A 26,448-nucleotide genomic window follows, 5' to 3' on the forward strand; every position below is an offset into this window, starting at 1 on the left:
TAGAAATGGGGAGAATAATATCCATCTCTGGGACGTATGTAACACCTACCAGAGGTCTGCATTTCATAAATATCCTCCCGTGGTTTTAAATCAGAATTAGAATCATTATTGGAATAGTGGGTTTACTGATAAAACGTAATCCCAAGAAAGATGTAATGACTTTTTATTCTATTATATAGCAAAGAGATAGAAGCCTATCATGTCCCAGGTAATTTGTTCATGAAATAGTGGAATTCCTACCAAGTGTCTCAGTTAACACAATAAGATTTAATTCCCTTTCTGTTTCTCTTTCTTTTTTTTTTTTTGCTTTAATTTTTAAGAAAATATCCACATGTTTTTTAACTGAATATGGTAGATTCTATTAAATGGAAAATGAAGGGTCTCGTAGAAAATTTGCGACATAGATACAATCATTGTTTTATCTTTTGTCTAGCCCTATGTAACATCGCTGGAAGTAATGAAAGTACAGGCAGGAAAATGCCCTGTGTATGGAAGTCATTTTGCCTGTGTTCTGTTTCTGAGAACTAAGGAAGTGAATATTCAATATACAACAGACGTCGTTGCTGTTCTTGTAGGCTATTTTATGCCAAGCAATGGTAGGCTGTGAGGAATCAGAAGTGAATGAGACTAGGTTGTTTCCCTTCAGGCATCAGAGTCTACTTGCATAAGGATGAGAATTAAATGTTCTCTCAGGATCCAGAGAAAGTCAAACTTGTAGATCACATGATACCGACCCTGATATCAGTTTCCCCACATTAAACCCAGCCTCTATGGGGTTAAAACCAAAACAATCATTCCCCGCTTACTCTCTGGCTTCCTGGCTCCAAAATCTACTATCTCCAGGGAGACAGACGCCCTCCAAAGACAAGCACCTGGATTATCTCCTCCCTGCAAAGAGATACAGGCTCATGGAGAAGCTGCTGATCAGCAAGGTCATGGGCTCCCTCCTCTCTGCAAGTAGTCTCAAAGCCAAAGACAGGCTGGTGGGAAAGCTCCGACCAGCAAGGCCATACGCTCCCCCTCCCCTACCTAAATCCCCAAGTAAAAATCCTTCCTTTTAGCTTTTCGGGGAGTTTGGGATTTCAGCATTAGCTGCCCTCTCTCCTTGCTCAGCACTGTGCAAATATAAAATTCCTACTTTCTTCCACTACCCCCAGTGTCAAAGATTGGCTTGCTGTGCAATGGGTCAGCGAACTCTCTTCAGGTTCGATATCAACAGGATAATTTACTTGGGTCTCTGTTGCTTAACCTTGATACTAATAAATATGCCTAAAATTTACTTTGCCCTTACTATAAGCATCATCACACATTTAGGCACATATTCAATACCCTTTATATTTAAATCTTACCCAATGCAGTCATACCAACTGGAGATCAACTTAGATGAAAACGTTGAGCCTCAAACATACTAACAACTTGCCCAGTGTCACACAGATAATAAACACAACAGATAAGATAAAAAATTAAATGAGTATCTCTGAGGACTAGGATCTGAAACTGTTCTTTGTTTAACAATGAGAGTTTAAGCAGATATACAGAAACCTTTTCCAAACGTCCTAGGGTATACCTTTTAACTGTTTCCTGAGTAAGAAAGGAACCCAACACTTTGACTTTATGTCTCTCTTAGATCAAGAGGGAATAAATTACAAGAATGAAGGAGGAAGTGGAACAATTGAAGCAAAATCTGGGAACAGGAACAAGAATGATCTTCCCAGAATTAGCATGTGTCAACAATTTCTGTGATTTCTGTACGTAATCTCAGCCATACTTACTATAACTCATGAGCCAGGACAATCCACTGTTTTCCCTTGTGGTCTACCAGAAATCCAAAAAGAAGAGCACAGTGAGTGAGGGGCTCTGCCTGTAAAGAAAAGAAGAGAAATGCCAGGTTGGGTTGGCGGGAGAGAATATTGTCCAGGTGCCCTATGAATGAAGTCTCACTGTCTGAATTGAAACTTGACTTCGCCCCTTTTGACTGCAAGACCTTTTTTTAATGTAAAATCATGTAAACTTTTATGTAAAAATTACATAAAATGCCGTGCTCCTATGCTCAACTGTAGAGTGATGATAATGTTTGTTTCCCTGTTTTGGGGGTAGTAACGCAGTTTTATCTGTGTGTTGAGCTCTCAAGGCCATAGAACTTAGCTTAGTACCCGGTACACAGAATCCCTAAGTAAAAGTTTCTAATATTGTGATACTGTCATGATTTTCTTCAGTACAATCTTTATCACCTTCCTGATCCCTGATCAGTGCTTTGTGAACAGTTTATTGGGACTCATTCCTGCTGTCGTGGGGAGCATGTCATACCTACAATTGTAGAACCACTGCAGGAGAAAAGCAGAACTTTGAATGACAGTTTCTGGATCCCCGCTAGAACCAAAAACAAACTATGCAGGGCTCTGAGATGAAACTTTGCATAGCAGTGCCCTCCCATCTGTTTGTCGCAACTCTTCTGTTTGTCCTACTGATGAAAATACAATGCTCCTGACAATCACTTCTCCATCCACCATCTCTATGGTATTCACATGACTGTTTGGTGTCTCTGCTGGAGTATGACCAAGGAATGAGAATCCACTGAACATCTCCTGCATGGCAAGCAATAAAGGTTCACACTCTGTCCTCAGGACTGGCAGAGAGACAGAGACAGAGTTATTCATGGGCCTCTTGATGCAGACAGTGATTCTGATGTGAACCCCGCTGGACTGGGACCAGAGTTCTGAAGGGCTGGAGGCACAGGCTGATTATTTACTCTTCTATGGCCTTGATAGCTCAATGCACAGAGCTCATAATTAGCAAAACTTGCCCATGATATCCCATTCTCTGAGCACTTGCTATTATTATTGGAAGAGGAAAAGGGAAAAGGGAATGTATTTGAAAGAGTCCTCTTTTCAGGAGGAAGCTTACCCATAGTCCTCACTTCTGATTTCCAAGTTGCAGGGATTTTATAAATTCAGATGATTTTTTTCAATTAAAAAAGCAATGTGTGACTTGTATGTCTGCAAATTCATTGAGTTCATCATGCTATGTTTGGAGAACTATGTCTTCTTTACCAAGAATCTAATGTAATTTCCATTTTCTTAATTAAAATTTATGTCTCTAAGGAGAATTTCCTATGTTTCTTTCTATATTCCTGCTTTAGGGTTTGGGATTTTATGTTTAAATGTGTATGTTTTTGCTATTTTGAATGACAGCCAAAGTTTTAATTTTTCTGTAAAATTTATGTATGTCACTACATGAAATAACCATTTTGACATACTTATTAAATTGACAATTTGCTTAAATACTACAAGGGGTTTCAAAGATGTCTGCATTTTAAATATGGGCTGCTGTCATCTCAATGCTGGACTAGAATAGGATCTGATTCCAACGTCATTCATGTGGCAATGGCAGCATTCAGTTCTTTGTGTGCTGTTGGCCATAGGCATCTCTCAGTTTCTTGCTATATGGGCTCTCCACTGGGAAGCTGACAACATGGCAGCTATCTTCCACCAGCATGAGCTAGTGAGAGAGTAGAAGGCAGCTGACAAGTTGAAAACCTGAGTCTATTTACACAATAATGTTAAGGTGATATACCAATATTTTTGATAGTTTGTTCATTGGATGCAAGTCACAATGTCCAGCCCAATTAGAGATGGGTATATACAAGGGCACAAATAATAAGAGGCAGGAGATATTAGGAGCATCTGAGAAGCTTCCCACCACAAAAACCTGACCCTCTATCAGGGATTTGAGCTATAAGCACAAGATTCTAGACATGTCTCTCTACTTTCCAGCATAGTCCCCAAATCTTAACATCATCATCTTCTCAGTAAACCTTTACTGGAGAAGGACAGGCACATGGAAAAACTTGCTCTGTTTTAGGTATTTTTGCCAATCTCCCACCCTCCCATGCTGCTCCTGGCCATGTCATAAGAAGTTTCCCTGGCTTCTCTTATACCAACAGAGTCCTTTCATCTTTGCCAGGAGAAGCCACAGCCATTTCAGTACCAATACAATAAGCAGCTCTAGAAGCTTCTGATTTCTGCTCAACTCCTAAGGGCTCATCTCCCTCCAAATATATTTTCTTTAGAATCTTTGTATTTGAACTCTTGACGTCTTTTTAAAAATGTGATTTTGGCTTACATAGTGAGATAAAGTGGAATGCATGGGAATCATGATTTGTGTCAACCTCTATATCTTATCTTTGAAGTCCTATTGGCTCAGATTTCTTTGTATGAGGAACTCAGAGATTGATTTCTCATTAACTGATAGGAAGAAAGCTTGAGTATTTACCCAGTTAAGTTGGATATGGGAGAAAGCATACTAATTATATGTGTGTGCATCAATGTCAGGGGGAAATTTTAGGGAACCCAAATGACCAAATGGCAGGAGTATAGAGAAGGATTAGAGAAGGAAGTGTGAGTGTTGAGACATTTTGTATGTTTGGGTGGGAAGATAAATCCAAAATAAAACTGAAGGGATTTCATAATGAGAAGAGCTAATCAAGTACTAGGATCATTGTCAGTGAAGTTGGTAGGCAATTTAGCTTAGCGGCAAAAGGCAGAGTAAATTAAACCAGTTACTGGATGGCTTTTCAGAAAGCAAAGATTGCTACCTCAGAAACTATGTGTAGCATCTCTAAAGGAAAGATTAACATGTACTTAGGTACCTGGGTATGTAGCAGAAAAGAGAAAGAGCCCATGGCATGTTGATCATGACAGAAGAAAAGAAAACATGTTTACAAAGTGGAATCCAAAAGAGCCTGTTCCTGTTGAAAGGCAAGATCTCCCCCCTTTGCTGAGGACATAGTCCTTTCCCATCCTTGAGTAATGAAAATGAAGGTATAGTTAAATTTATTCATAATGACTTGGGTGACAATGATCTACAGGCACAATGAGAACCACACAGCCACTAGAAATATCATACCACTACTTTAAGTATCAATTGTATACCCTTGACCAAGACATAATCATTACAATCACTTTCTTGTCACAAGCTCACTTTGCAATCTTCCAATTGCATCTCACAATGTAGCTTTATGATTTATCAGCCAGGGTTCAACCAAGAAAAGAGAAACCACACTAGTTATTTTAGTGAAGATAATTTAAGTATTGCTAAATAGTTATTAAAACACGAAAAGCATAAAATAAAAATTATGATAATATAGAGTCATAGCTGTAGGATGTAGAGACAATACAATAGGCTAAGGGCTATATGGAAAAGGTTGGGCATTAGTGTGTGTGAACTTTGCTGACTGTAATTAGAAGAATCTAAAGGGAAGCCAGAAGGAACATCTGAGCTTTGGTTTATAGATTCCCAGCCCACCCCCACTTCCACCCCTCACACAGAATCACAAATTAGCTTAAAGAAGACTAAGTTTGGAGAAGAAAACAAAAAAGCTTAATACCCAATATATAGGACCAGCTCTAGCATGTAGAGGGAGGAAATAGGTGAAAAAATATTACCAGGAATATGAGAAAAAAATCGCATTGCCTGTTACTAAGGCAAACTCTTTCAAGTCTTCTCCTTTATGAACTCTGATCACTTTAAGATCTTCAGGATCTGGTCATGAACAGTAAAGGACCTAAGACGTATCATTTATTTTTGAATGAAAGGTCTGACAAAATTTAACAGATTTCCACATTAGCTGCGTGTTAGACTCACCTGGGGAGCTGTTAAAACCATTCACACTCTTTTCACTCTGCAGTCTAATTAAATCTTAAACTATGGTTGTGGGAATCCGGCATGAGGATTTTTAAGGCTCATCAGATGCTTCCAGTATGAGGCCAAGCTTGGGGACCAGTGACACACATTCTCTCACACAACCTGCATCAATAGGTTTGATTGAAGTCAGAGTTTTATGGAAAATAGATGTGGAAAGTGAAAATGGTTGAGAACTGTATATATATTAAAAGAGAGAGTTCTGAATTTCCACAGGATGCCTAGGTCATAGGCGACAAACACAGAAGATTCCAAAGATGTAATAGGATTCAATTGTGCACTGATTCTGACACATGTGGGACCCCAGAGTACCCCCTTAATCCCATCGAATATGTGCCCAAAAAAGCAATTTTCAGATATGATAAATCAAGACAAATGATTACCATGAGCTACAAAAACTATGTGACCAAAGATGCATGTTTGCCAATTCTAGATGTTTAGTTTTGCAATCATTTCTAATCCACAGAACAAAAACTGGCACAAGTATTGAGACTAGGCTGTTCTGTTGAGGAGCCTCTGCATGGCCTTCTTGATGTCTCTGTTCCTCAGGCTGTAAATGAAGGGGTTCAGCATGGGAGTGACTGCAGTGTACACCACTGAAGCCACCACATCCTTCCTGGGGGAACATGAAACAGGAGAACTGAGGTACACCCCAAGGCCAGTTCCATAAAATAAGCAAACAGCTGACAGATGAGAGCCACAGGTGGAGAAGGCTTTGTACTTCCCACATGTTGATGGGACTCTCAGAATGGAGGAAATAATTCGAGTATAAGAGAAAAGGATCCCTGAGACGGGAATACCACCAAAAACAGCAGCAATGAAATAGATCAATATTTTGTTGGTGGAGGTATTGTCACAGGCAAGCTTGAGGAGTTGAGGAGGATCACAGAAGAAATGAGGAACTTCCACATTCGTGCAAAACGTAAGTTGTGATATCATTAAGCAGTGCAGCTGGGAGTCCAAAATGCTGATCAAAAAAGACACCAGAACCAGGAAGCTGCAGAGGCGTGGGTTCATGATGACCAAGTAGTGCAGGGGATAACAAATAGCTACAAAACGATCATAGGCCATCAGAGTTAAGAGTAAACTGTCCAAACACCCAAAAAAGTAAAAAAAAGACAACTGAATCAAGCAGCCCACATAGGAGATGACTCTTCTATGAGTTAGAATGTCCAAAATCATCTTTGGGACCATAGTAGTAGCAAAACCGATGTCAGCCACAGATAGGATGCAGAGGAAGAAGTACATGGGGGTGTGGAGGTGGGAGTCAGAGCTGACAGCCAGGATGATCAGCAGAGTCCCCAGAATGGTGACCAGGTACATTGACAGGAACAGGCCAAAGATTAGAGGTTGCAGTTCTGGATCATCTGAGAGCCCAAGAAGAAGGAATTCCAAGGCATTTGTTAGATTCTGGGATTCCACATAGCAGAGACACCTTTTGGAAAATAAAAGAGAGTCGATATAAAGGAAAGAACTATATACAGGTAATCGTAAGAGTGTCTATATTTTGGATCCAATCAATTCATATATAAAGTATTCATGCTTGAGGATCATACCCTTTTAGCAATATTTCTCGGTGTGGCAAACACAGTCTTCTTAGAACTCTGTTCTCATTGGCTTTTGCTCCATTCACCTGTTTCTATGTGCATCCACTTTGGAAAGACTAGGCTAAAAATTTAGAGGCACAAGGATACTTAGAGATTTTAAAAATCCATAGTCATACTAACATAGCAGTTCCCTTCTTTGATGGAAACAAAAGGAATAAGAAATACAGTCTCCTTTAGAGAAAAAATTATTGTAATTAAAGGACATTAATAAGCATTCAAATGTGCTTTATTTTATTCAAATGCAGGGCAATTAATATCCTTGATTTGGACTATTTATAAACACCCTGTAAGAATGATGTAAGTGCCTGACTCCATTTTTTCAGTATGATGTTTGGGTGCTAAAGGTTTTTAAATCATGCCTCTCTCCTGCCTCTGCCCAGTAACTGGGCTAGCTGATAAAAAAGACTGGGTCCTCCAGTGATAAATAAGTCCTAGGGATGTAATGTACACTCTGGTGACTATAGTAACAATACTGTATTGCGCATTTGAAAGTTGCTAAGAGAGTAGATCTTAAAAGTTCTCAGCACAGGGAAAAAAAATTGGTAACTATGTATGGTGACGGATGTTAACTAGACTTATTGCGGTGATCACTTCACAATATGCAAAAATACTGAATCATTGTGTTGTATACCTGAAACTAATATAATATTATATGTTAATTACACCTTAATTAAAAAACAAAGAAAGCCTGGATCTGTCCTCCTTTGGCAACAGGGAGAGATTCAAACCTCACAGGCCCATGCACAGAGACAGGAAATCTCACTGTGAACCCACACCATAGCTGCAATAAAAAAACCGTTGCCAGCCACTTTCTTTGAACTCTTCTGTCATTTCAGACCACTTTAGAAGGCCTGCTGTGCTCTGCCCAGACAGGGAAATCTTTATATAAGGAATAAAACTTTTTATACCCTCTTGTGTGTGTGTTGTTATCAGTCTCAACATCCAAGCCAAACTGGGATGTCCATGGAAGGGGAGGCCTACCCTATTTCTGCAGAGTGTCCACTACACTTGATGCAGCAAGTGGGGCACTGAGACAATGACCACCACCCTCAGAGGTCTTTCTTCTCTTGCTCTGGCTGGCTCCCTGGCTCTGCTGTCTGATGACAAAGATGCACTTTGAGATACTGCCTCCTAGAAGCTTGCACTTTGGACTGTGCCGCATTTGTTGAGTCCTTCCCATTGAAACCAAGAATGAAGGCGTTAAATTTTCTCTGGGCTAGAAATAGAGAGAAAAAAAATTTTGAAATAATCTTTGCTAACTGCATCTGGGCATACTCAGCATAAACAAGTGTTTTTTAAAACTAATCAGGTCTTTCTTTCCCTCCTTAGTATATGAATGAGCTGTTTTTCTCAGGAAATCAAGGTCCAAACATCAAGAAGAATGGATATTCAGCCTCACAATGCCAAAAGCAGGCTGAGGATGGAAAGTAACCAGAAAAGTCCAGACACTCAAGGAAAAAGTGGTTTCATCCTCAAGGCCAAATGCAGGCTGGTGGGAAGGTGCCAACCAGCAAGGATACATTCTCCCCCTCCTCTACCTAAAAGCCCAAATAAGAACCCCTACCTTTTTCCCTTCAAGGAGGTGTATTTGAGTTTTAACTCCCATCCCCTCATCTGGTTGGCTTTTGATAACAAATCTCTTTCCTTGCCGCAAGTATATTTCAGTGATTTGAGTTTCCTGTGAATCGGGTAACAAACCTATGTTTGTGTTTGGTAACACAATCTTCCCTTATAGACATAATTTACCTAATTTAGATGTTTCAATAATTACTTGGCTATTAGAGATGAGAGTATGGGGTCGAGTCCTTCCTTAATGTAGCCCTAGGTCTCGTGTCGCAGGTCAGCTCAATCTATCTGTATGTCTTAGAATGAAGCTGTGACTAACACTAGGGCCAGGGGAAAAACTCTTACCCTGATTGGTTGTGTGTTTAAACCAGGCATTGGCCTTGTGGGTGGAAAGGATATACCCTGAGCAAGATATAGTTCCACTGATTGGTTGCTGATGAAAGAGTGGTCTTTAGGGAATTAGGAGAGAGAGAGAGATAGACAAAGAAAGAGAGAATGAAGAAGAAAAACAAGAAGAAGAAAAAGAAGAGGAAGAAGAATAAAAAGGGGAGGAGGAGAAGGAGGAGGATAAGAAGGAGGCAGAGGAAAAGGAGGAAGAGGAAGAAGAGTAGGAGGAAGAGGGAAGAGGAGAAGAAGAAGGAGGAGGGGGAGGGGAGAGGGAAGGAGGAGGAAAAGGGGAAGTAAAGGAGAAGGGGAAGGAGGGGAAGGAGAGGAAGAAGAGAAATAAAAAATCTGGATATGAGGGAGGAAACTGAAACAGAAGTATACAATTTGACCCCATTGGAAGTCTAATATTTATTAAAAGAATTTATAGAACAAAAAATGAAATGGTACCAATTAGCTTTGGCATCTCTTCAATAAAGCTTCTGAATTAGCTTTAATATTGGCTGAAAAGCACCAAAGGGCAAAACTTTGTGTCCTCAATGAAAACAGGGGCTCAGATCACAGCTGTGGATCCCACTAAATTTGAATAAAATACTCTCTATAATCTTAGGGAGGTTCTTCAACATAAAATTAGAGGAGAAAGAGTATGCCTCACCTTCGCCATAGAAACTATTATCTTGCCTGAATTCCCCATTGCAATAGCACCCATTGATCTCAAAAATCCTAGAATGGACATGGACATTCTGACTAAATTAAAATTAAATTAAGCCTTTGGCACTGTATAGAAAAGACCTAAGCAGTTTTTCACATCCTGTTCTCTCTCCTTTTCTCCCTCACAGAACTATTCACTTCTGACACTTCTGGTCACTAAATGAGGGGAAATCTCTTCACACCAGCTGTATGTCTGACAATTTATTTCAGTTCTGACACTATTTGCCTATAGTGTCAGATCCCACAGATTAAAGGGTCAGTCCCCCAACACTGCTCCCACTTCAGATGTCAATCACAAGTGGTAGGTCCCCAGGTTACACAAAACTTCTGTTCAACTTGGCGACAAATTAGAGGTTCCCACAACCTCCTCCTCAGGTTTGATTAATTTGTCACTCTGGGAAGAGTGCTTGAAGGGAAATGACCAATCTTATTCATTTATTTAGTTGTACAACATCCCTGGAAGGGATCAAAGCCCAGGCAGGAAATCCCCCAGCGTGTGGAAGCCATATGCTGTGTTCCTGTGAAATAACAAATGGTAACCAATATTTAAAAGAGATTTTTAATAGATACATATTTTGTTTTTATTGCCTAGTCTGTGCCAACCACAGTGGAGGTGTTGGGAAATCAGAAATTAATGAGACTCAGTCATTTCTCTGCAAGCATTCTGTCTGGAGTGACCTGGACAGAGAAAGAAAAGTTTGAATAAATTGGTTTGGGTTTTTTTCTTAATTTTAACATTTTATTTAACCAACTATACAAAAAATAATATAATTTCACCAATATACAAAATTGAGATGTTTTACATTTTTTGGTACTTCTTCAAAATCTGTTATTCCATACTGACAGCATATATAAATTTGGACTAGACACATTTCAAGGGCTCAATAACGACATGAAACTAAATTTTAAGGAAAGACATTGTCCTGTGCCCTGTAAATGGAGTCTTGCTGCTTGGATCCCAACCTGACCCCACCCATTTTTAACCCCAGGACACAGTTCAAATTAAATAAACATACTGTACTCCTCTCCTCAACTGTAAAATTATGTGTGCACATATATCATGGAGGGTGATTATGGAGATGAAAATTAAAAACCCATACGCAGCACATAGCTTGGAGGCTATCACAGGAAACCCTATGTAAAACTTCATAATATAATGGTTATTCTCCTTATCACCATCGTGATCATAATCATCAAATTCATGATCATGTTGGAGTGCTTAGGAGATGGTTTGGAGAAATCCATTTCCTGCTCTTGTGTGGGTGATGCTTATGGAAGCTAGACATGGTGGTGGAGGAGAGCCACATTTTAAATGACAGTTATGAAATCCCCAACAGAAAAGGAACATAAACTTCACTGGCCTCTGAGCTGAAACTCACATATTCATGCCCTCCCATCTGGTTATCTCAATGGTCTTGCTTGTTTTGATAATGAGGAAACAAGATCCTCTATAATCTCGCCTCCATCTACCATCTCCCTGGGCACTCACTGGTCTGTGCTGTATCTCTGCTGGGTCATGACTTAGGAGATTGGATCCACTGCCCTCTCCCGCCTGGTGAATGATGAGGGCTGAGACTCTGTTCTCAGGACTGGCAGGAAGACAGACTCAGGCATGAATCCCTCGATGGAGACAATGACTCTGAGAAGAGGAATTACAGGTATGAAGACTAACTGGGGCTGCCACATTAAAAGGCTGGAGACACTGGCTAATTATTTAGTCCCATATGTCTTTGAGAACTTAATGCACAGAACTCATAATTAATGAAATTGGTCCATGTTATTCCAATCTCTGAGGACTTCCTAATATTAACTAAAGAGGAAAAGGAGAAAAGTGAATGTATTTACTTGAGTCTGGGCCCTTCCTCTTCTCAGAAGGAAGCTCATCTGTACACCTTGCTTGTGATTTCCGATTTCAAGGATCTTAACATAAACTCCAGACTCTTTTCTTTCTCAATTTAATTATGACTTTTGGACTCTGACATCTGCAAATCCACTGTGTCCTTGATGTAAATTAGGGAGAATTAGGTTTCCTATAACAAGAATCTAAAACTATGTCCTTTTCCTCAGTTAAGACTTTTGTCTTGAAGAAAAATTTTCTATTTCCTTTTTTTTTATTTTTTTATTTTTTAAAGATTTTATTTTTTCCTTTTTCTCCCCAGAGCCCCCCGGTACATAGTTGTGTATTCTTCGTTGTGGGTTCCTCTAGTTGTGGCATGTGGGACGCTGCCTCAGCGTGGTCTGACGAGCAGTGCCATGTCCGCGCCCAGGATTCGAACCGACGAAACACTGGGCCACCTGCAGCAAAGCGCGCAAACTTAACCACTCGGCCACGGGGCCAGCCCCTCTATTTCCTTTTTTTTAAGGCATTTTTACTATGTAAATGATGGCCCAAGTGCTGGTTTGTCTCTTTCAGTGACGTATGTTGATATATTAGAAGACTATTGACTTTTATGTTCTTATTACAACTTGATATTTCTCTTAAATAAATCAGGGTTTCTAACAAGACTGCAATCAAGATGTCAGCTAGGTCTGTGGTCACCTCAAGGTTTGACTGGGAGATGACCTGGCCCAAGCCCTCTCACATAGCTGTTGGAAGGATAACATTCCTTGTGCACTTTTGGCCAGAGGCCTTCCTCAGTTCTCTGCCACATGGGAAGCTCACAGGTGGCAGCTGGTTTCCATCAGAACAAGCAGATAGGTGACAGAGGAACAACGGCCAGAAATTTGAAAGCCAGAGTCTTTCTGAACTCTAATCTCAAAAGTGACATCTCATCAGTTCTGTCACATTGTGTTGGCTGGAAGCAACCAACACTCAGGGCGTTTATGATACGTGAAATAAGTCAGATAGAGAAAGATAACCACTGCATACTTTCTCTTATATGTGGAATCTAAAAAAGTCAAACTCTTAGAAACAGAGAGTAGAATGGTGGTTACCAGGGGCTGATGGGTTAGGGAAATGGGGAGATATTGGTCAAAGGGTACAAACTTCCAGTTATAAGATGAATAAATTCTGGGGATCTAATGTAGAGTATGGTAACTGTCGTTAACAATAATATATGATATACTTGAAAGTTGCTAAGGGAATAAATCTTAAATGTTCTCACCACAAAAAAAGAAGTGGTAATGAAGTGATGTGATGGAGGTATTAGCTAACCCTATGGTAGTAGTCACTTTGCAACATATAAGTATATCAAGTCAATACATTGCACACCTTAAACTTACACAATATGTCAATTATATCTCAATAAAGTTGAAAAAAGAAATATATCAGCCTTAGAGTAGATGATAATGATGATGATGATATCTATATTTATTTAGTTCTTACATGTGCATATTGTCTGTTTAATTCTAGAGTGCTTTCAGATAAATATCATTAAAAATGAAACATTAGAGGCAGTGAGAGTTATAAAAATATATCCCAGCGTACTCAGGTAAAAAGAGGAGCTGATGTAAGTCAAATTTTAGCCTCCAAAGCCCATATGTTGAAACTATACACCGGCCTATTAATTATTGATTATGTTGGTTTGCCCTTATTGATCCACTACTATTCACTAAATAGTATTCTATTCAGTCTATTTCGTAGTATCTTCTCAACCAGCTTCAGGTAAGTGCTCTTGTTATCATAAATCTACAAATGAGGAATTTAAATAGAAATGTTATGTATGATACTTAAAGTTATACAATTTGTGACAGCAGCCTACTTACGAATTACTGGAGTGCTTATTAAATTAACTTCCTTAGTGCTGCAATAGGATTTACCATTTGAATGAAACTACCATTTGATTCATCCATGCCAAAATTATGTATAATTATTGTATTGCCTTGGAAGATAAGCAGTATGCACTTAATTTGCTGCTGAGAATTTGGGAGCTCAGAAAGGAACTTTGACTTGCCAAAATCTTCAAATTTTTGAGTCAATATCTGGGCAGTGGAGTGTCTTCATATTCCACATTCTTTTTTTTTTTATTTCAGCAACATTGGATTAAAACATTATAGCTTTCAGGAATGGGAGGATCCAAGATGGCGCCATGAGTAGTCCTCTTTGCCTCTCCCCCTTCGAGTCTACAATTATTTGGACACTTATCGTTTAACAAAGGATATCCAGACAGCATCTCAGGGCGTCTGAGAGACCCATGCGACTATACATCAGAAGGCGGATGGACTTTCCTCCTGGAGGATGTGGAAATAGGTGAAAACTCTCCGACCCCGACCGAACAGCCTAGTACCTGCAAGCGGCTTTCTTCCAACGGATGCCCCCAGAAGGTCAACACACATCTAGGGCAGGAGTGAGCACACAACAGAGGAGTGACGGTGGAAACAGGTGACCAGAACCCTACCTAAACCCCCCGCAATTACTCCTAAATGCAGAGGGAAACTCTAGAGTTACAGACCTGAGCCCGCGGGGAGAGTCTCTCCCCGCCATTGGTGGGGAGATCCCGCCTAGTGTTCACGGTGCCCAGAGGGTCCCAGAGAGAATCACTGAGGGTACGGAGGTCCCCCGGCTGCGACTGCCTGCACGGTGGGGCTAGGGATTGCCGGAGATCTCGGAGCGGACTGGGGCTGGGTGAAGCTCCAGAGTTCTGCCTGGGCAGCAGACAAAACTCTCTGTCTGCCATTAGCAGAGGGGCCACGCCCAGCATTCACAGCTCTGGGAAAGTCCCGGAGAGAATTCCAGAGGGCGAGGTGACCTCCAGCTGCCATTGCCCACCCCGTAGGGCTAGGGATTGCTGGAGATCTCGGAGAGGACTGGGGCTGGGGGAAGCTACAGAGACCAGCTCTGCGCCCTGGAGGGGAAGCTCCAGAGTTCTGCCCGGGTAGCAGAGAAAACTCTCTGTCTGCCTTTAGCAGAGGGGCTATGCCCAGCATTCAACTCTAGGAAAGTCCCAGAGAGAATCCCAGAGGGCGAAGTGACCTCCAGCTGCTGTGGCCTGCCCCATGGGGCTAGGGATTGCCAGAGATCTTGGAGAGGACTGGGACAGGGTGAAGCTCCAGAGGCCCACTCCGCGCCCCAGAGGGGAAGCTCCAGAGTTCTGCCCGGGCAGCAGACAAAACTCTCTGTCTGCTATTAGCGGAGGGGCCACACCCAGCATCCACAATACCGGGAGGGTCCCGGAGAGGAGAATATCAGGCAGGGCAGCAGGTGACCAGCTACCACTGAAATCAGGATCTCCAGCTATCCCCCAAGAGAGGGCAAAGGGCTCCCCGAGTTCCTGGGGAACAGGACTGGGGCTGGGGGGAGTTCCAGCTACCCAGCTCTATAGCCTAGGGGGAAACCCTACAGGCTCACAGCAGCCTCAGGGAAAGCCTCTGCTCAGCACTAGTAGAAAGCACCCATCCGGCAGCCACAAGGCTGGAAGACCCCAGGACAAGAGTAGAATAGCTAGGTGAACTAACCACAGACTGTAGAACATGCCAATAGCTCTCCTGCGACCCATAGTGGACAAGTGAGATTTTGTGGGTTCCGACAGCGACGGAGCGACAAATATAAGTGATCCCACCCCTGGCCGCTGGAAAAGCCCATAACACCATTGCAGACCCCAAGGAGGGAGCACATCTAGGTGGGCTGCAACAGTAGGCACCAGCAGCCTGAAGCCCCCCTGTGACGGCCCCCAGGGCAGAGGAGGGAATCCAAAGGACCACTGTGACTATGAGGAGGGGCCCAGGCCCAGCTAGCAAATGCGGACAGGGTTCCGGGTTGGTGCAGTACAAACAGCTGCTCCCCCACCGCAGCAGCTGAAACAAGTGAAAGGAGCAACTAAACTCTATCTCTATGCGGAGGCACAAATCAACAACATCAAGCAATATGAAAAAATACATTAAATCTCCAGAACAGAAAGAAAATAACAAATACACAGAAAACAATCCCAAAGAAAATGAGATATATAACCTAAATGACGATGACTTCAAAACAGCCATCATTAAGATTCTCAATGAGTTAAGAGAGAATTCTGACCGACAACTCAACGAGTTCAGGAGCTATGTCACAAAAGAGTTTGATACGATAAAGAAGAACCAAACAGAAATATTGGAAATGAAGAACACAATAGAGGAGATTAAGAAAAATCTAGATGCTCAGAACAGTAGGGCTGATAATATGGAGGAAAGAATTAGCAATTTGGAAGATGGCAATATAGAATTGCTGCAGGCAGAGGAGGAGAGAGAAGCAAGACTAAAAAGAAATGAAGAAACTCTCCGAGAATTATCAGACACAATTAGGAGATGCAACGTAAGGATTATAGGTATACCAGAGAGAGAAGAGAAGGAGAAAGGGGCAGAAAGCCTATTCAAAGAAATAATGGCTGAGAACTTCCCAAATCTGGTGAGAGAGATGGATCTTCAGGTGACAGAAGCCAATAGATCTCCAAACTTTATCAATGCAAGAAGAGCAACTCCACAGCATATACTAGTGAAGCTAGCAAAAGTCAACGACAAGGAGAAAATACTAAGGACAGCCAGGCAAAAGAAACTAACCTACAAAGGAACCCCCATCAGGCTATCAGCAGATTTCTCAGCAGAAACTTTACAGGCTAGAAGAGAGTGGAATGATATATTCAAAAATCTGAAGGACAAAAATCTACAGCCGAGAATTCTCTACCCAGCGAAAAGATCCTTCAAATACGATGGAGAAATAAAAACTTTCCCGGATAAACAAAAATTAAGGGAGTTCATTGCCACAAAACCTCCTCTTCAGGAAATCCTCAGGAAAACCTTCATTCCTGAAAAATCCAAAAAAGGAAAGGGGCTACAAAACCAAGAGCAGAGGAGATAAGTAGAAGGACAACAACAGAGAGTAGCAGCTCTTCATCAGAACAGATTAAACCATGGGACGAGAAACAAAGGAAATTGAAGAAAACCAGAAAACAAGACACAAAATGGTAGTGGTAGGCCCCCACGTCTCAATAACCACTCTAAATGTAAATGGATTGAACTCCCCAATCAAAAGACACAGAGTGGCAGGATGGATCAAAGACCAAGATCCAACAATGTGTTGCCTCCAGGAAACACACCTCAGCCCCAAAGACAAACACAGACTCAGAGTGAAGGGATGGAGAACAGTACTCCAAGCTAATAATGAACAAAAGAAAGCAGGTGTCGCTATACTAATATCAGACAAGGTAGATTTCAAAGCAAAACAGATAAAGAAAGACAAAGAGGGACAGTATATAATGATAAAAGGGACTCTCCACCAAGAAGACATAACACTTATAAATATATATGCACCCAACAAAGGAGCACCAAAATTTGTAAAGCAACTCTTAATAGAATTAAAAGAAGACATCAACAACAATACAATAATAGTGGGGGACCTCAACACACCATTAACACCAATGGACAGAGCATCCAGACAGAAAATCAACAAGGAAATAATATAATTAAATGAAAAATTAGACCAGATGGACTTAATAGATATATATAGAACACTTCATCCAAAAACAGCAGGTTACACATTCTTCTCAAGTGCACATGGAACATTCTCAAGGATTGACCATATTTTGGGACACAAAGCAAACATCAATAAATACAAGAGAGTTGAAATAATATCAAGCATCTTTTCTGATCATAATGCTATTAAACTAGAAATCAACTACAAGAAAAAAGCAGAGAAAGGTGCAAAAATGTGGAGACTAAACAACACGCTTCTCAACAAACAATGGATCATTGAAGAAATTAAAGAAGAAATCAAATATTATCTGGAGACAAATGAAAATGAGAACACCACATACCAAATCATTTGGGATGCAGCAAAAGCAGTCCTAAGAGGGAAATTCATCGCAATACAGGCTCACCTCACTAAACAAGAAAAAGCTCACATAAGCAACCTCAAACTACACCTAACAGAACTAGAAAAAGAAGAACGAACAAAGCCCAGAGTCAGTAGAAGGAGGGAAATAATAAAAATAAGAGCAGAAATAAACGATATTGAAACAAAAAAGACAATAGAAAGGATCAATGAAACAAAGAGTTGGTTCTTCGAAAGAATTAACAAAATTGACAAACCCTTAGCCAGACTCACCAAGAAAAGAAGAGAGAAATCGCAAATAAATAAAATTAGGAATGAGAGAGGAGAAATCACAACAGATACCAATGAAATACAAGAGATCATAAGAGAATACTATGAAAAACTATATGCCAACAAATTGAACAACCTGGAAGAAATGGGCAAATTCCTAGACTCCTACAATCTCCCCAAACTGAATCAGGAAGAAATGGAGAATCTGAATAGGCCAATCACAAGTAAGGAAATAGAAACGATAATCAAAAACCTCCCCAAAAATAAGAGTCCAGGACCAGACGGCTTCTCTGGAGAATTCTACCAAACATTCAAAGAAGACTTAATACCTATTCTTCTCAAACTGTTGCAGAAAATTGAGAAAGATGGAGTACTCCCTAACACATTCTATGAAGCCAACATCACTCTGATCCCCAAACCTGACAAGGACAACACAAAGAAGGAGAACTACAGGCCAATATCACTGATGAACATAGATGCAAAAATCCTCAACAAAATTCTGGCAAACCGAATACAGCAATACATCAAAAAGATTATACACCATGATCAAGTGGGATTTATACCTGGGACACAGGGATGGTTCAACATCTGCAAGTCAATCAACGTGATACACTACATCAACAAAATGAAAAACAAAAACCACATGATCATCTCAATAGATGCAGAGAAAGCATTCGACAAGATCCAACACCCATTTATGATAAAAACCCTCAATAAAATGGGTATAGAAGGAAAGTACCTCAACATAATAAAGGCCATATATGACAGATCCATAGCCAACATCATACTCAATGGACAAAAACTGAAAGCCATCCCTCTGAGGACAGGAACAAGACAAGGGTGCCCACTTTCACCACTCCTATTCAACATAGTACTGGAGGTGCTGGACAGATCAATTCAGCAGGAAAAAAATAAAAGGAATCCAAATAGGTAACGAAGAAGTAAAACTCTCGCTGTTTGCAGACGACATGATCTTATATATAGAAAACCCCAAAGAATCCATAGAAAAACTATTAGAAATAATCAACAACTACAGCCAAGTAGCAGGGTATAAAATTAACGTGCATAAATCAGTAGCATTTCTATACACTAACAATGAACTAAAAGAAAAAGAACTCAAGAACTCAATCCCATTCACAATCGCAACGAAAAGAATAAAATACCTTGGGATAAACTTAACCAAGGAAGTGAAGGATCTATACAATGAAAACTACAAGACTTTCTTGAAAGAAATTGACGATGACATAAAGAGATGGAAAGACATTCCATACACATGGATTGGAAGAATAAACATAGTTAAAATGTCCATACTACCTAAAGCAATCTACAGATTCAATGCTATCCCAATCAGAATCCCAAGAACATTCTTCACAGAAATTGAACAAACAATCCTAAAATTCATATGGGGCAACAAAAGACCGCGAATTGCTAAAGCAATCCTGAGCAAGAAAAAGAAAGCCGGCGGAATCAATATCCCCGATTTCAAAACATACTACAAAGCTACAGTGATCAAAACAGCATGGTACTGGTACAAAAACAGGGGCACAGATCAATGGAACAGAATTGAAAGCCCAGAGATAAAACCACACATCTATGGACAGCTAATGTTCTACAAAGGAGCTGAGGGCCTACAATGGAGAAAAGAAAGTCTCTTCAACAAACGGTGCTGGGAAAACTGGACAGCCATATGCAAAAGATTGACCATTCTTTTTCACCACACACCAAAATAAACTCAAAATGGATCAAAGACCTAAAGATTAGGCCTGAGACAATAAGTCTTTTGGAAGAGAATATATTCAGTACACTCTTTGACATCAGTTTCAAAAGAATCTTTTCAGACACTATAACTCCTCAGTTGAGGGAAACAGAAAGAATAAACAAATGGGACTTCATCAGACTAAAGAGCTTCTTCAAGGCAAGGGAAAACAGGATTGAAACAAAAAAACAGCTCACTAATTGGGAAAAAATATTTACAAGCCACTTATCTGACAAAGGGTTAATCTCCATAATATACAAAGAACTCACACTGATTAGCAACAAAAAAACAAACAACCCGATCAAAAACTGGGCAGAGGACATGAACAGACATTTCTCAAAAGAAGATATGAATATGGCCAAGAGACACATGAAAAGATGTTCATCATCGCTAATCATCAGGGAAATGCAAATCAAAACTACACTAAGATATCACCTTACACCCGTTAGATTGGCAAAAACATCCAAAACCAAGAGCAACAAATGTAGGAGAGGCTGTGGAGAAAAAGGAACCCTCATACACTGTTGGTGGGAATGCAAACTGGTACAGCCACTATGGAAAACAGTATGTACATTTCTCAAAAAGTTAAAAATAGAAATACCCTATGACCCAGCCATCCCATTACTGGGTATCTATCCTAAGAACCTGAAATCAGAAATCCCAAGAGTCCGTTGCACCCCTATGTTCATGGCAGCATTATTTACAATAGCCAAGACGTGGAACCAACCTACATGCCCAGAAACTGATGATTGGATAAAGAAGATGTGGTATATATACACAATGGAATACTACTCAGCCATAAAAAAAGACAAAATTGGCCCATTCACAGCAACGTGGATGGACCTCGAGGGTATTATGTTAAGCGAACTCTATATGACTCCACTCATAGGTGGAAGTTAGTAGATTGATAAGGAGATCTGATCGGTGGTTACCAGGGAAAAGGGGGGGTGGGGGAAGGGCACAAAGGGGGAAGTGGTGTACCCACAACATGACTAATAAAAATGTACAACTGAAATCTCACAAGGTTGTAATCTATCATAACATTAATAAAAAAAAAACTTATAGCTTTCAGATGTAAATTGTATTATATTTCTAATTCTGTGTAAATTACAACATATTCACCCCCCAAAAAACTAACTATAGTCCATCACCACACATGTGAGCCTAATCCGCCCTCTTGCCCTACCTCCTCCTCCCTTCCCCTATGGTAACCACCAATCCAATCTCTGATGCTATGTGTTTGTCGCTGTTTTTATCTTCTAATTATGAGTGAGATCACATGGTATTTGACTTCCACCCTCTGACTTCTTTCACTTAGCATAATACCCTCAAGGTCCATGCATGTTGTCACAAATGGCCAGATTTCATAATTTCTTATGGCTGAGTAGTATTCCATTATACACATATACCACATCTTCTTTATCCATTCGTCCCTTGACGGGCACCTAGGTTGCTTCCAAGTCTTGGCTATTGTGAATAATGCTGCAATGAACATAGGGGTGCAAGTATCTTTATGCCTTTGTGTTTTCAAGTTCTTTGGATAAATAACCAGCAGGGGGATAGCTGGATCATATGGTAGATCTATTCTTAATTATCTGAGGATACTCCATACTGCTTTCCAGTATGCTTTCCAGTGGCTACGCCAGTTTGCACTCCCACCAGCAGTGTACAAGGGTTCCCTTCTCCTCACATCCTCTCCAACACTTGTTGTTTCCTGTCTTGTTAATTATAGCTCTTCTGACTGGAGTGAGGTGATACCTCATTGTAGTTTTGATTTGCATTTCCCTGATAGCTAATGATGTTGAGCATCTTTTCATATGCCTGTTGGCCATTCATATATCTTCTTTGGAGAAATCTCTGTTCAGATCTTTTGTCCATTTTTTAATTGGGTTGTTAGTTTTTTTGTTGTTGAGCTGTAAGAGTTCTTTGTACATTTTGGATGTTAATCCCTTATCTGATATATGGTTTGCAAATATCTTCTCCCAATTGTTAGGTTGTCTTTTTGCTTTGTTGAAGGTTTCCTTTGCTGTGCAGATTTTAGTTTGATGTAGTCCCGTTTGTTCATTTTTTTCTTTTGTTCCCCTTGCCTGGGTCAGACATGGTACTTGAAAATATGCTGCTCAGACCAATGTCAAAGAGCGTACTGCCTATGTTTTCTTCTAGAAGTTTCATGGTTTCAAGTCTTACATTCAAGTCTTTAATCCATTTTGAGTTGATTTCTGTGCGTGGTGTAAGATAATGGTCTACTTTCATTCTTTTGCATGTGGCTGTCCAGTTTTCCCAACACCATTTATTGAAGATACTCTCCTTTCTCCATCGTATGCTCTTGGCTCCCTTGTCGAGCATTAGCTGTCCATAAATGTGTGGGTTTATTTATGGGATCTTGATTCTGATCCATTGATATGTGTGTCTGTTTTTGTGCCATTACCATGCTGTTTGTTTACTCTAGCTTTGTAGTATATTTTGAAATCAGGGGGTGTGATACTTCCAGCTTTGTTCTGTTTTTGCAGGCATCCTTTGGCTATTCGGGGTCTTTTGTTGTTCCATATAAATTTTAGGATTCTTTCTTCTATTTCTGTGAAAAATATTGTTGGAACTCTGATAGGGATTGTATTGAATCTATGGATTGCTTTAGGAAGTATGGACATTTTAACTATGTTAATTCTCCCAATCCAAGAAGAATATCTTTCCATTTCTTTGTGTCTTCTTCAATTTCTTTCAACAATGTTTTATAGTTTTTGGTGTACAGATCTTTCACCTCTTTCGTTAAGTTTATTCCTAGATATTTTATTCTTTTTATTGCAATTGTAAATGGGATTGTATTCTTAATTTCTCTTTCTGCTACTTCGTTGTTAGTGTATAGAAACAAAACAAATTTTTGTATGTTGATTTTGTATCCTGCGATTTGACTGTACTCATTTATTATTTCTAAAAGTTTTTTAGTGGATTCTTCAGGGTTTTCTATATATAAAATCATGTAGTCTGCAAAGAATGACAGTTTCACTTCTTGTTTTCCAATTTGGTTCCCTTTTATTTATTTTTCTTGCCTGATTGCTCTGGCTAGGACTTCCAATACTATGTTAAATAAAAGTTGTGAAAGTAGGCGTCCTTGTCTGGTTACTATTCTTTGATGGATAGCTTTCAGTTTTACCCCATTGAGAATGATATTGGCTGTAGGTATGTCATATATGGCCTTTATTATGTTGAGGGATTTTCCTCCTATATCTGGTTTTTTGTTTTTTTTTTTTTTTAGAGTTTTTATCATAAATGGATGCTGGGTCTTCTCAAATGCTTTCTCTGCATCTATTGAGATGATCATGTGATTTTTATTCTTTGTGTTCTTGATGTGGTATATCACGTTGATTGATTTGCAGTTGTTGAGACATGCCTGCATCACTGGAATAAAACCCACTTGATCATGATGTATGATCTTTTTAAAATATTGTTGTATTCAATTTGCTAGTATTTTGTTGAGGATTTTTGCATTGATGTTCATCAGTGATATTGGCCTGTAATTTTCCTTTTTTGTGTCATCCTTGTCTGGTTTTGGTATCAGGATAATGTTGGCTTCTTAAGATGAGTTAGGAAGCTTCCCTTCCTCTTTAATATTTTGGAACAGTTTGAGAAAGATAGATATTAAGTCTTCTTTGAATGTTTGGTAGAATTCACCAGGGAAGCGAACTGATGCTGGACTTTTATTTTTTGGAAGCTTTTTGACTACCGTTTTGATATCCTTACTGGTGATTGGTCTATTCAAATTCTCTACTTCTTCTTGATCTAGTTTTTGAAGGTTGTTTGATTCTAAGAATTTATCCATTTCTTCTAGATTATCCAATTTGTTGGTGTATAGCTTTTCATAGTATTCTTTTATAACCTTTTGTATTTCTGAGGTGTCCATTGTAATTTCTCCTATTTCACTTCTGATTTATTTTATTTGAGCCTTCTGTCTTTTTTCTTGGTGAGTCTAGCTAAGGGTTTGTCAATTTGGTTTATCTTTTCAAGGAACTAGCTCTTGGTTTCATTAATTTTTTCCTTTTTTTTTTTTTTTTAGTCTCTATTTTCTTTATTTCTGCTCTGATTTTTGTTATTTCTTTCCTTCTGCTGTTTTGGGGCTTTATTTTTTCTTCTTTTTCCAGTTCCTTTAGGTGCACTGTTAGATTGTTTAGTTGGGATTCTTCTTGTTTGTTGAATTGCTATAAACATCACTCTTAGAACCACTTTTGCTGTATCCCATAGATTTTGGCATGTCATATTTTCATTTCATTTTCATTTGTCTCCAGGAATTTTTTTATTTCTCTTTTGATTTCTTCATTGACCCAATCATTGTTCAGTAGCATTTTGTTTAATCTCCACAGTTTTGTGGCTTTTCTGATTTTCTTCCTGTAGTTGATTTCCAATTTAATACCTTTGTGGTCAGAAAAGGCACTTGGTATTATTTTGATCTTCTTAAATTTATTGAGACTTGTTTTCTGGTCTAATATGTGATCAATCCTGGAGAATGTTCCATTTGCATTTGAAAAGAATGTGTATTTTGTGGTGTTTGGATGGAATGTTCTATATATACCCACTAAGTCCATGTGATCTAAATTGTCATTTAAGGCCCATGTTTCCTTATTGATCTTCTGTTTGGATCATCTATCCATTGGTATAAGTGGAGTGTTAAAGTCCCTTACTATTATTGTATTACTGTCAATTTCTCCTTTTATGTCTGTTAATAGTTGCTTTATATATTCAGGTGCTCCTATGTTGGGTACATAGACATTTGCAAGTGTTATATCCTCTTATTGGGTTGTTCTCTTTATCATTATGTAGTGCCCTTCTTTGTCTCTTGTTATAGCTTTTGTTTTAAAGTCTATTTTTTTCTGATATAAGTATTGCTACCTCCACTTTCTTTTCTTTGCCATTTGCGTGAACTATCTTTTTCCATCCTTTCATTTTCAGCTTGTGAGTGTCTTTAGGTCTGAATTGTGTCTCTTGTATGCAGCATATATATGGGTCTTGTTTTTTTTATCCAATCATCCACCCTATGTCTTTTGATTAGAGCATTTCGTCCATTGACATTTAAAGTAGCTACTGATAAATATGTATTTCTCTACATTTTGTTACTTTTTTTCTGGGTGTTTTAGTAGATCTTATCCATCTCTTTCTTCTTCTCTAGCTCTCTTCCCTTGTGGTTTAATGGCTTTTTTAATAATATGTTTGATTTCTTTCCCTTACTTATTTGTTTACTTACTATAGGTTTCTGGTTTGTGATTACCATGAGGTTCCTATATAATAGTCTACATATATAGCAATCCATATTGAGTTGATAGCCTCTTTACTTGACCTCTTTCAACAAGCTTCTCTTTTACTTCCCTCCTCCCACATTTTATGTTTTTGAAATCATATCTAATCTCTTATTTTGTGTGTATCTATCCATCACCCTCTTACCAGTAAAATAAGTAATTTTAGTACTTTTGTCTTTTAACCTACATATTGTCTTCATAGGAGCTTGATCTGTTACCTTTACTGTATTTTTGCCTTTACCAGTGATTTGATTGCCTGGTTTTTTTGGAGGGGAGGTGATAATATAATTATCGCTATATGTGATCATCTCTTTTCCACTTCAATAACTCCCTTAAGCATTTCTTGTAAAACTGGTTTCTTGGTGATAAACTCCTTTAATTTTTGCTTCTCTGGGAAGCTCTTTATCTCTCCTTCCATTCTGAATGATAACCATGCTGGATTGAGTGTTCTTGGCTGTAGGTTTTTTCCTTTCAGCACTATAAATATGTCATGCCACTCTCTTCCTGTCTGTAGGGTTTCAGCTGAGAAGTCCGCTAATAGCCTTATTGGCTTTCCTTTGTATATCACTTTTTGCCTTTCTCTTGCGACTTTTAGCATTCTCTCTTTATCTTTAATTTTGGACACTTAATGATAAGGTGTCTTGGTGTGGGCCTGTTGGTGTTCATCTTGTTTGGTGCTCTCTTTGCTTCCTGTACCTTGATGTCTGTTTCCTTCCTTAAGTTAGGAAAGTTTTCAGTTATTATTTCTTCAAATAGATTCTCTGCCCCTTTGTCTCTCTCTTCTCCTTCTGGGACACCTATAATATGAATGTTAGTGCACTTAATATTGTCCCAGAGTTCCCTTAGAGTGTTCCCATTCTGTATAATTCTTTTCTCTTTTATCTGTTCAGCTTGGATGATTTCCTCTAGTCTTTCTTTCAGCTTGCTGATCTGTTCTTCTGAATCATCCACTCTGCTATTGAGTCCCTCTAGTGAATTTTTCATTTCCAGTATTATATTCTTCATTTCTGATTGATTCTTTTGTATATCTTCTAACTCTTTGTTGACATTCTCACTGTGTTCAACCAGTCTTCTCCCAATATCAGCAAGCATTCTTATGAGTTTCTGTTTGAACTCTTTGTCAGGTAGGTCACTTATTTCTGTTTCATTTAGTTCTTTTTCTGGGATTTTGTCCTGTTGCCTTGCTTGGAATTTGTTCCTTTGCCTCTTCATTATGACTCTTTCTCTGTGTTTATGTCTATGTATTAGGTGAACCAGCTATGTCTCCTGATCTTGGAGAAGTGGACTTATATAAGAGATGCCTTTTGAGGCCCAGCAGAGTGTTTCCCTCTCATTTACAGTCCAAAATGATCCAGGAGTGAGCCCTGTGTGGGCTACTTGTGTCCTTCTGCTACAGCAGGGTTGCTGTTACTGCAGATACCCAGGGAA

At 39.4% G+C, this 26,448-nt stretch overlaps 1 protein-coding gene across 1 annotated transcript; it reads right to left on the bottom strand.

Annotated features, from left to right (window-relative positions):
• Nucleotides 1-6,192: 6,192 nt before the first annotated feature.
• LOC106827785 (olfactory receptor 7E178-like) lies at nt 6,193-26,232 on the bottom strand. Its single transcript, XM_014835852.3, has 2 exons — nt 25,841-26,232; nt 6,193-7,135 (listed from the first exon to the last, which is right to left on the bottom strand). Exons 1-2 carry the CDS (start codon nt 26,230-26,232, stop codon nt 6,193-6,195), a joined length of 1,335 nt encoding a protein of 444 aa, XP_014691338.3.
• Between the last annotated feature and the right edge of the window lie 216 nt (nt 26,233-26,448).

The sequence above is a fragment of the Equus asinus genome, chromosome 20, assembly GCF_041296235.1.
Source record: "Equus asinus isolate D_3611 breed Donkey chromosome 20, EquAss-T2T_v2, whole genome shotgun sequence".
Taxonomy (NCBI): Eukaryota; Metazoa; Chordata; class Mammalia; order Perissodactyla; family Equidae; genus Equus; species Equus asinus.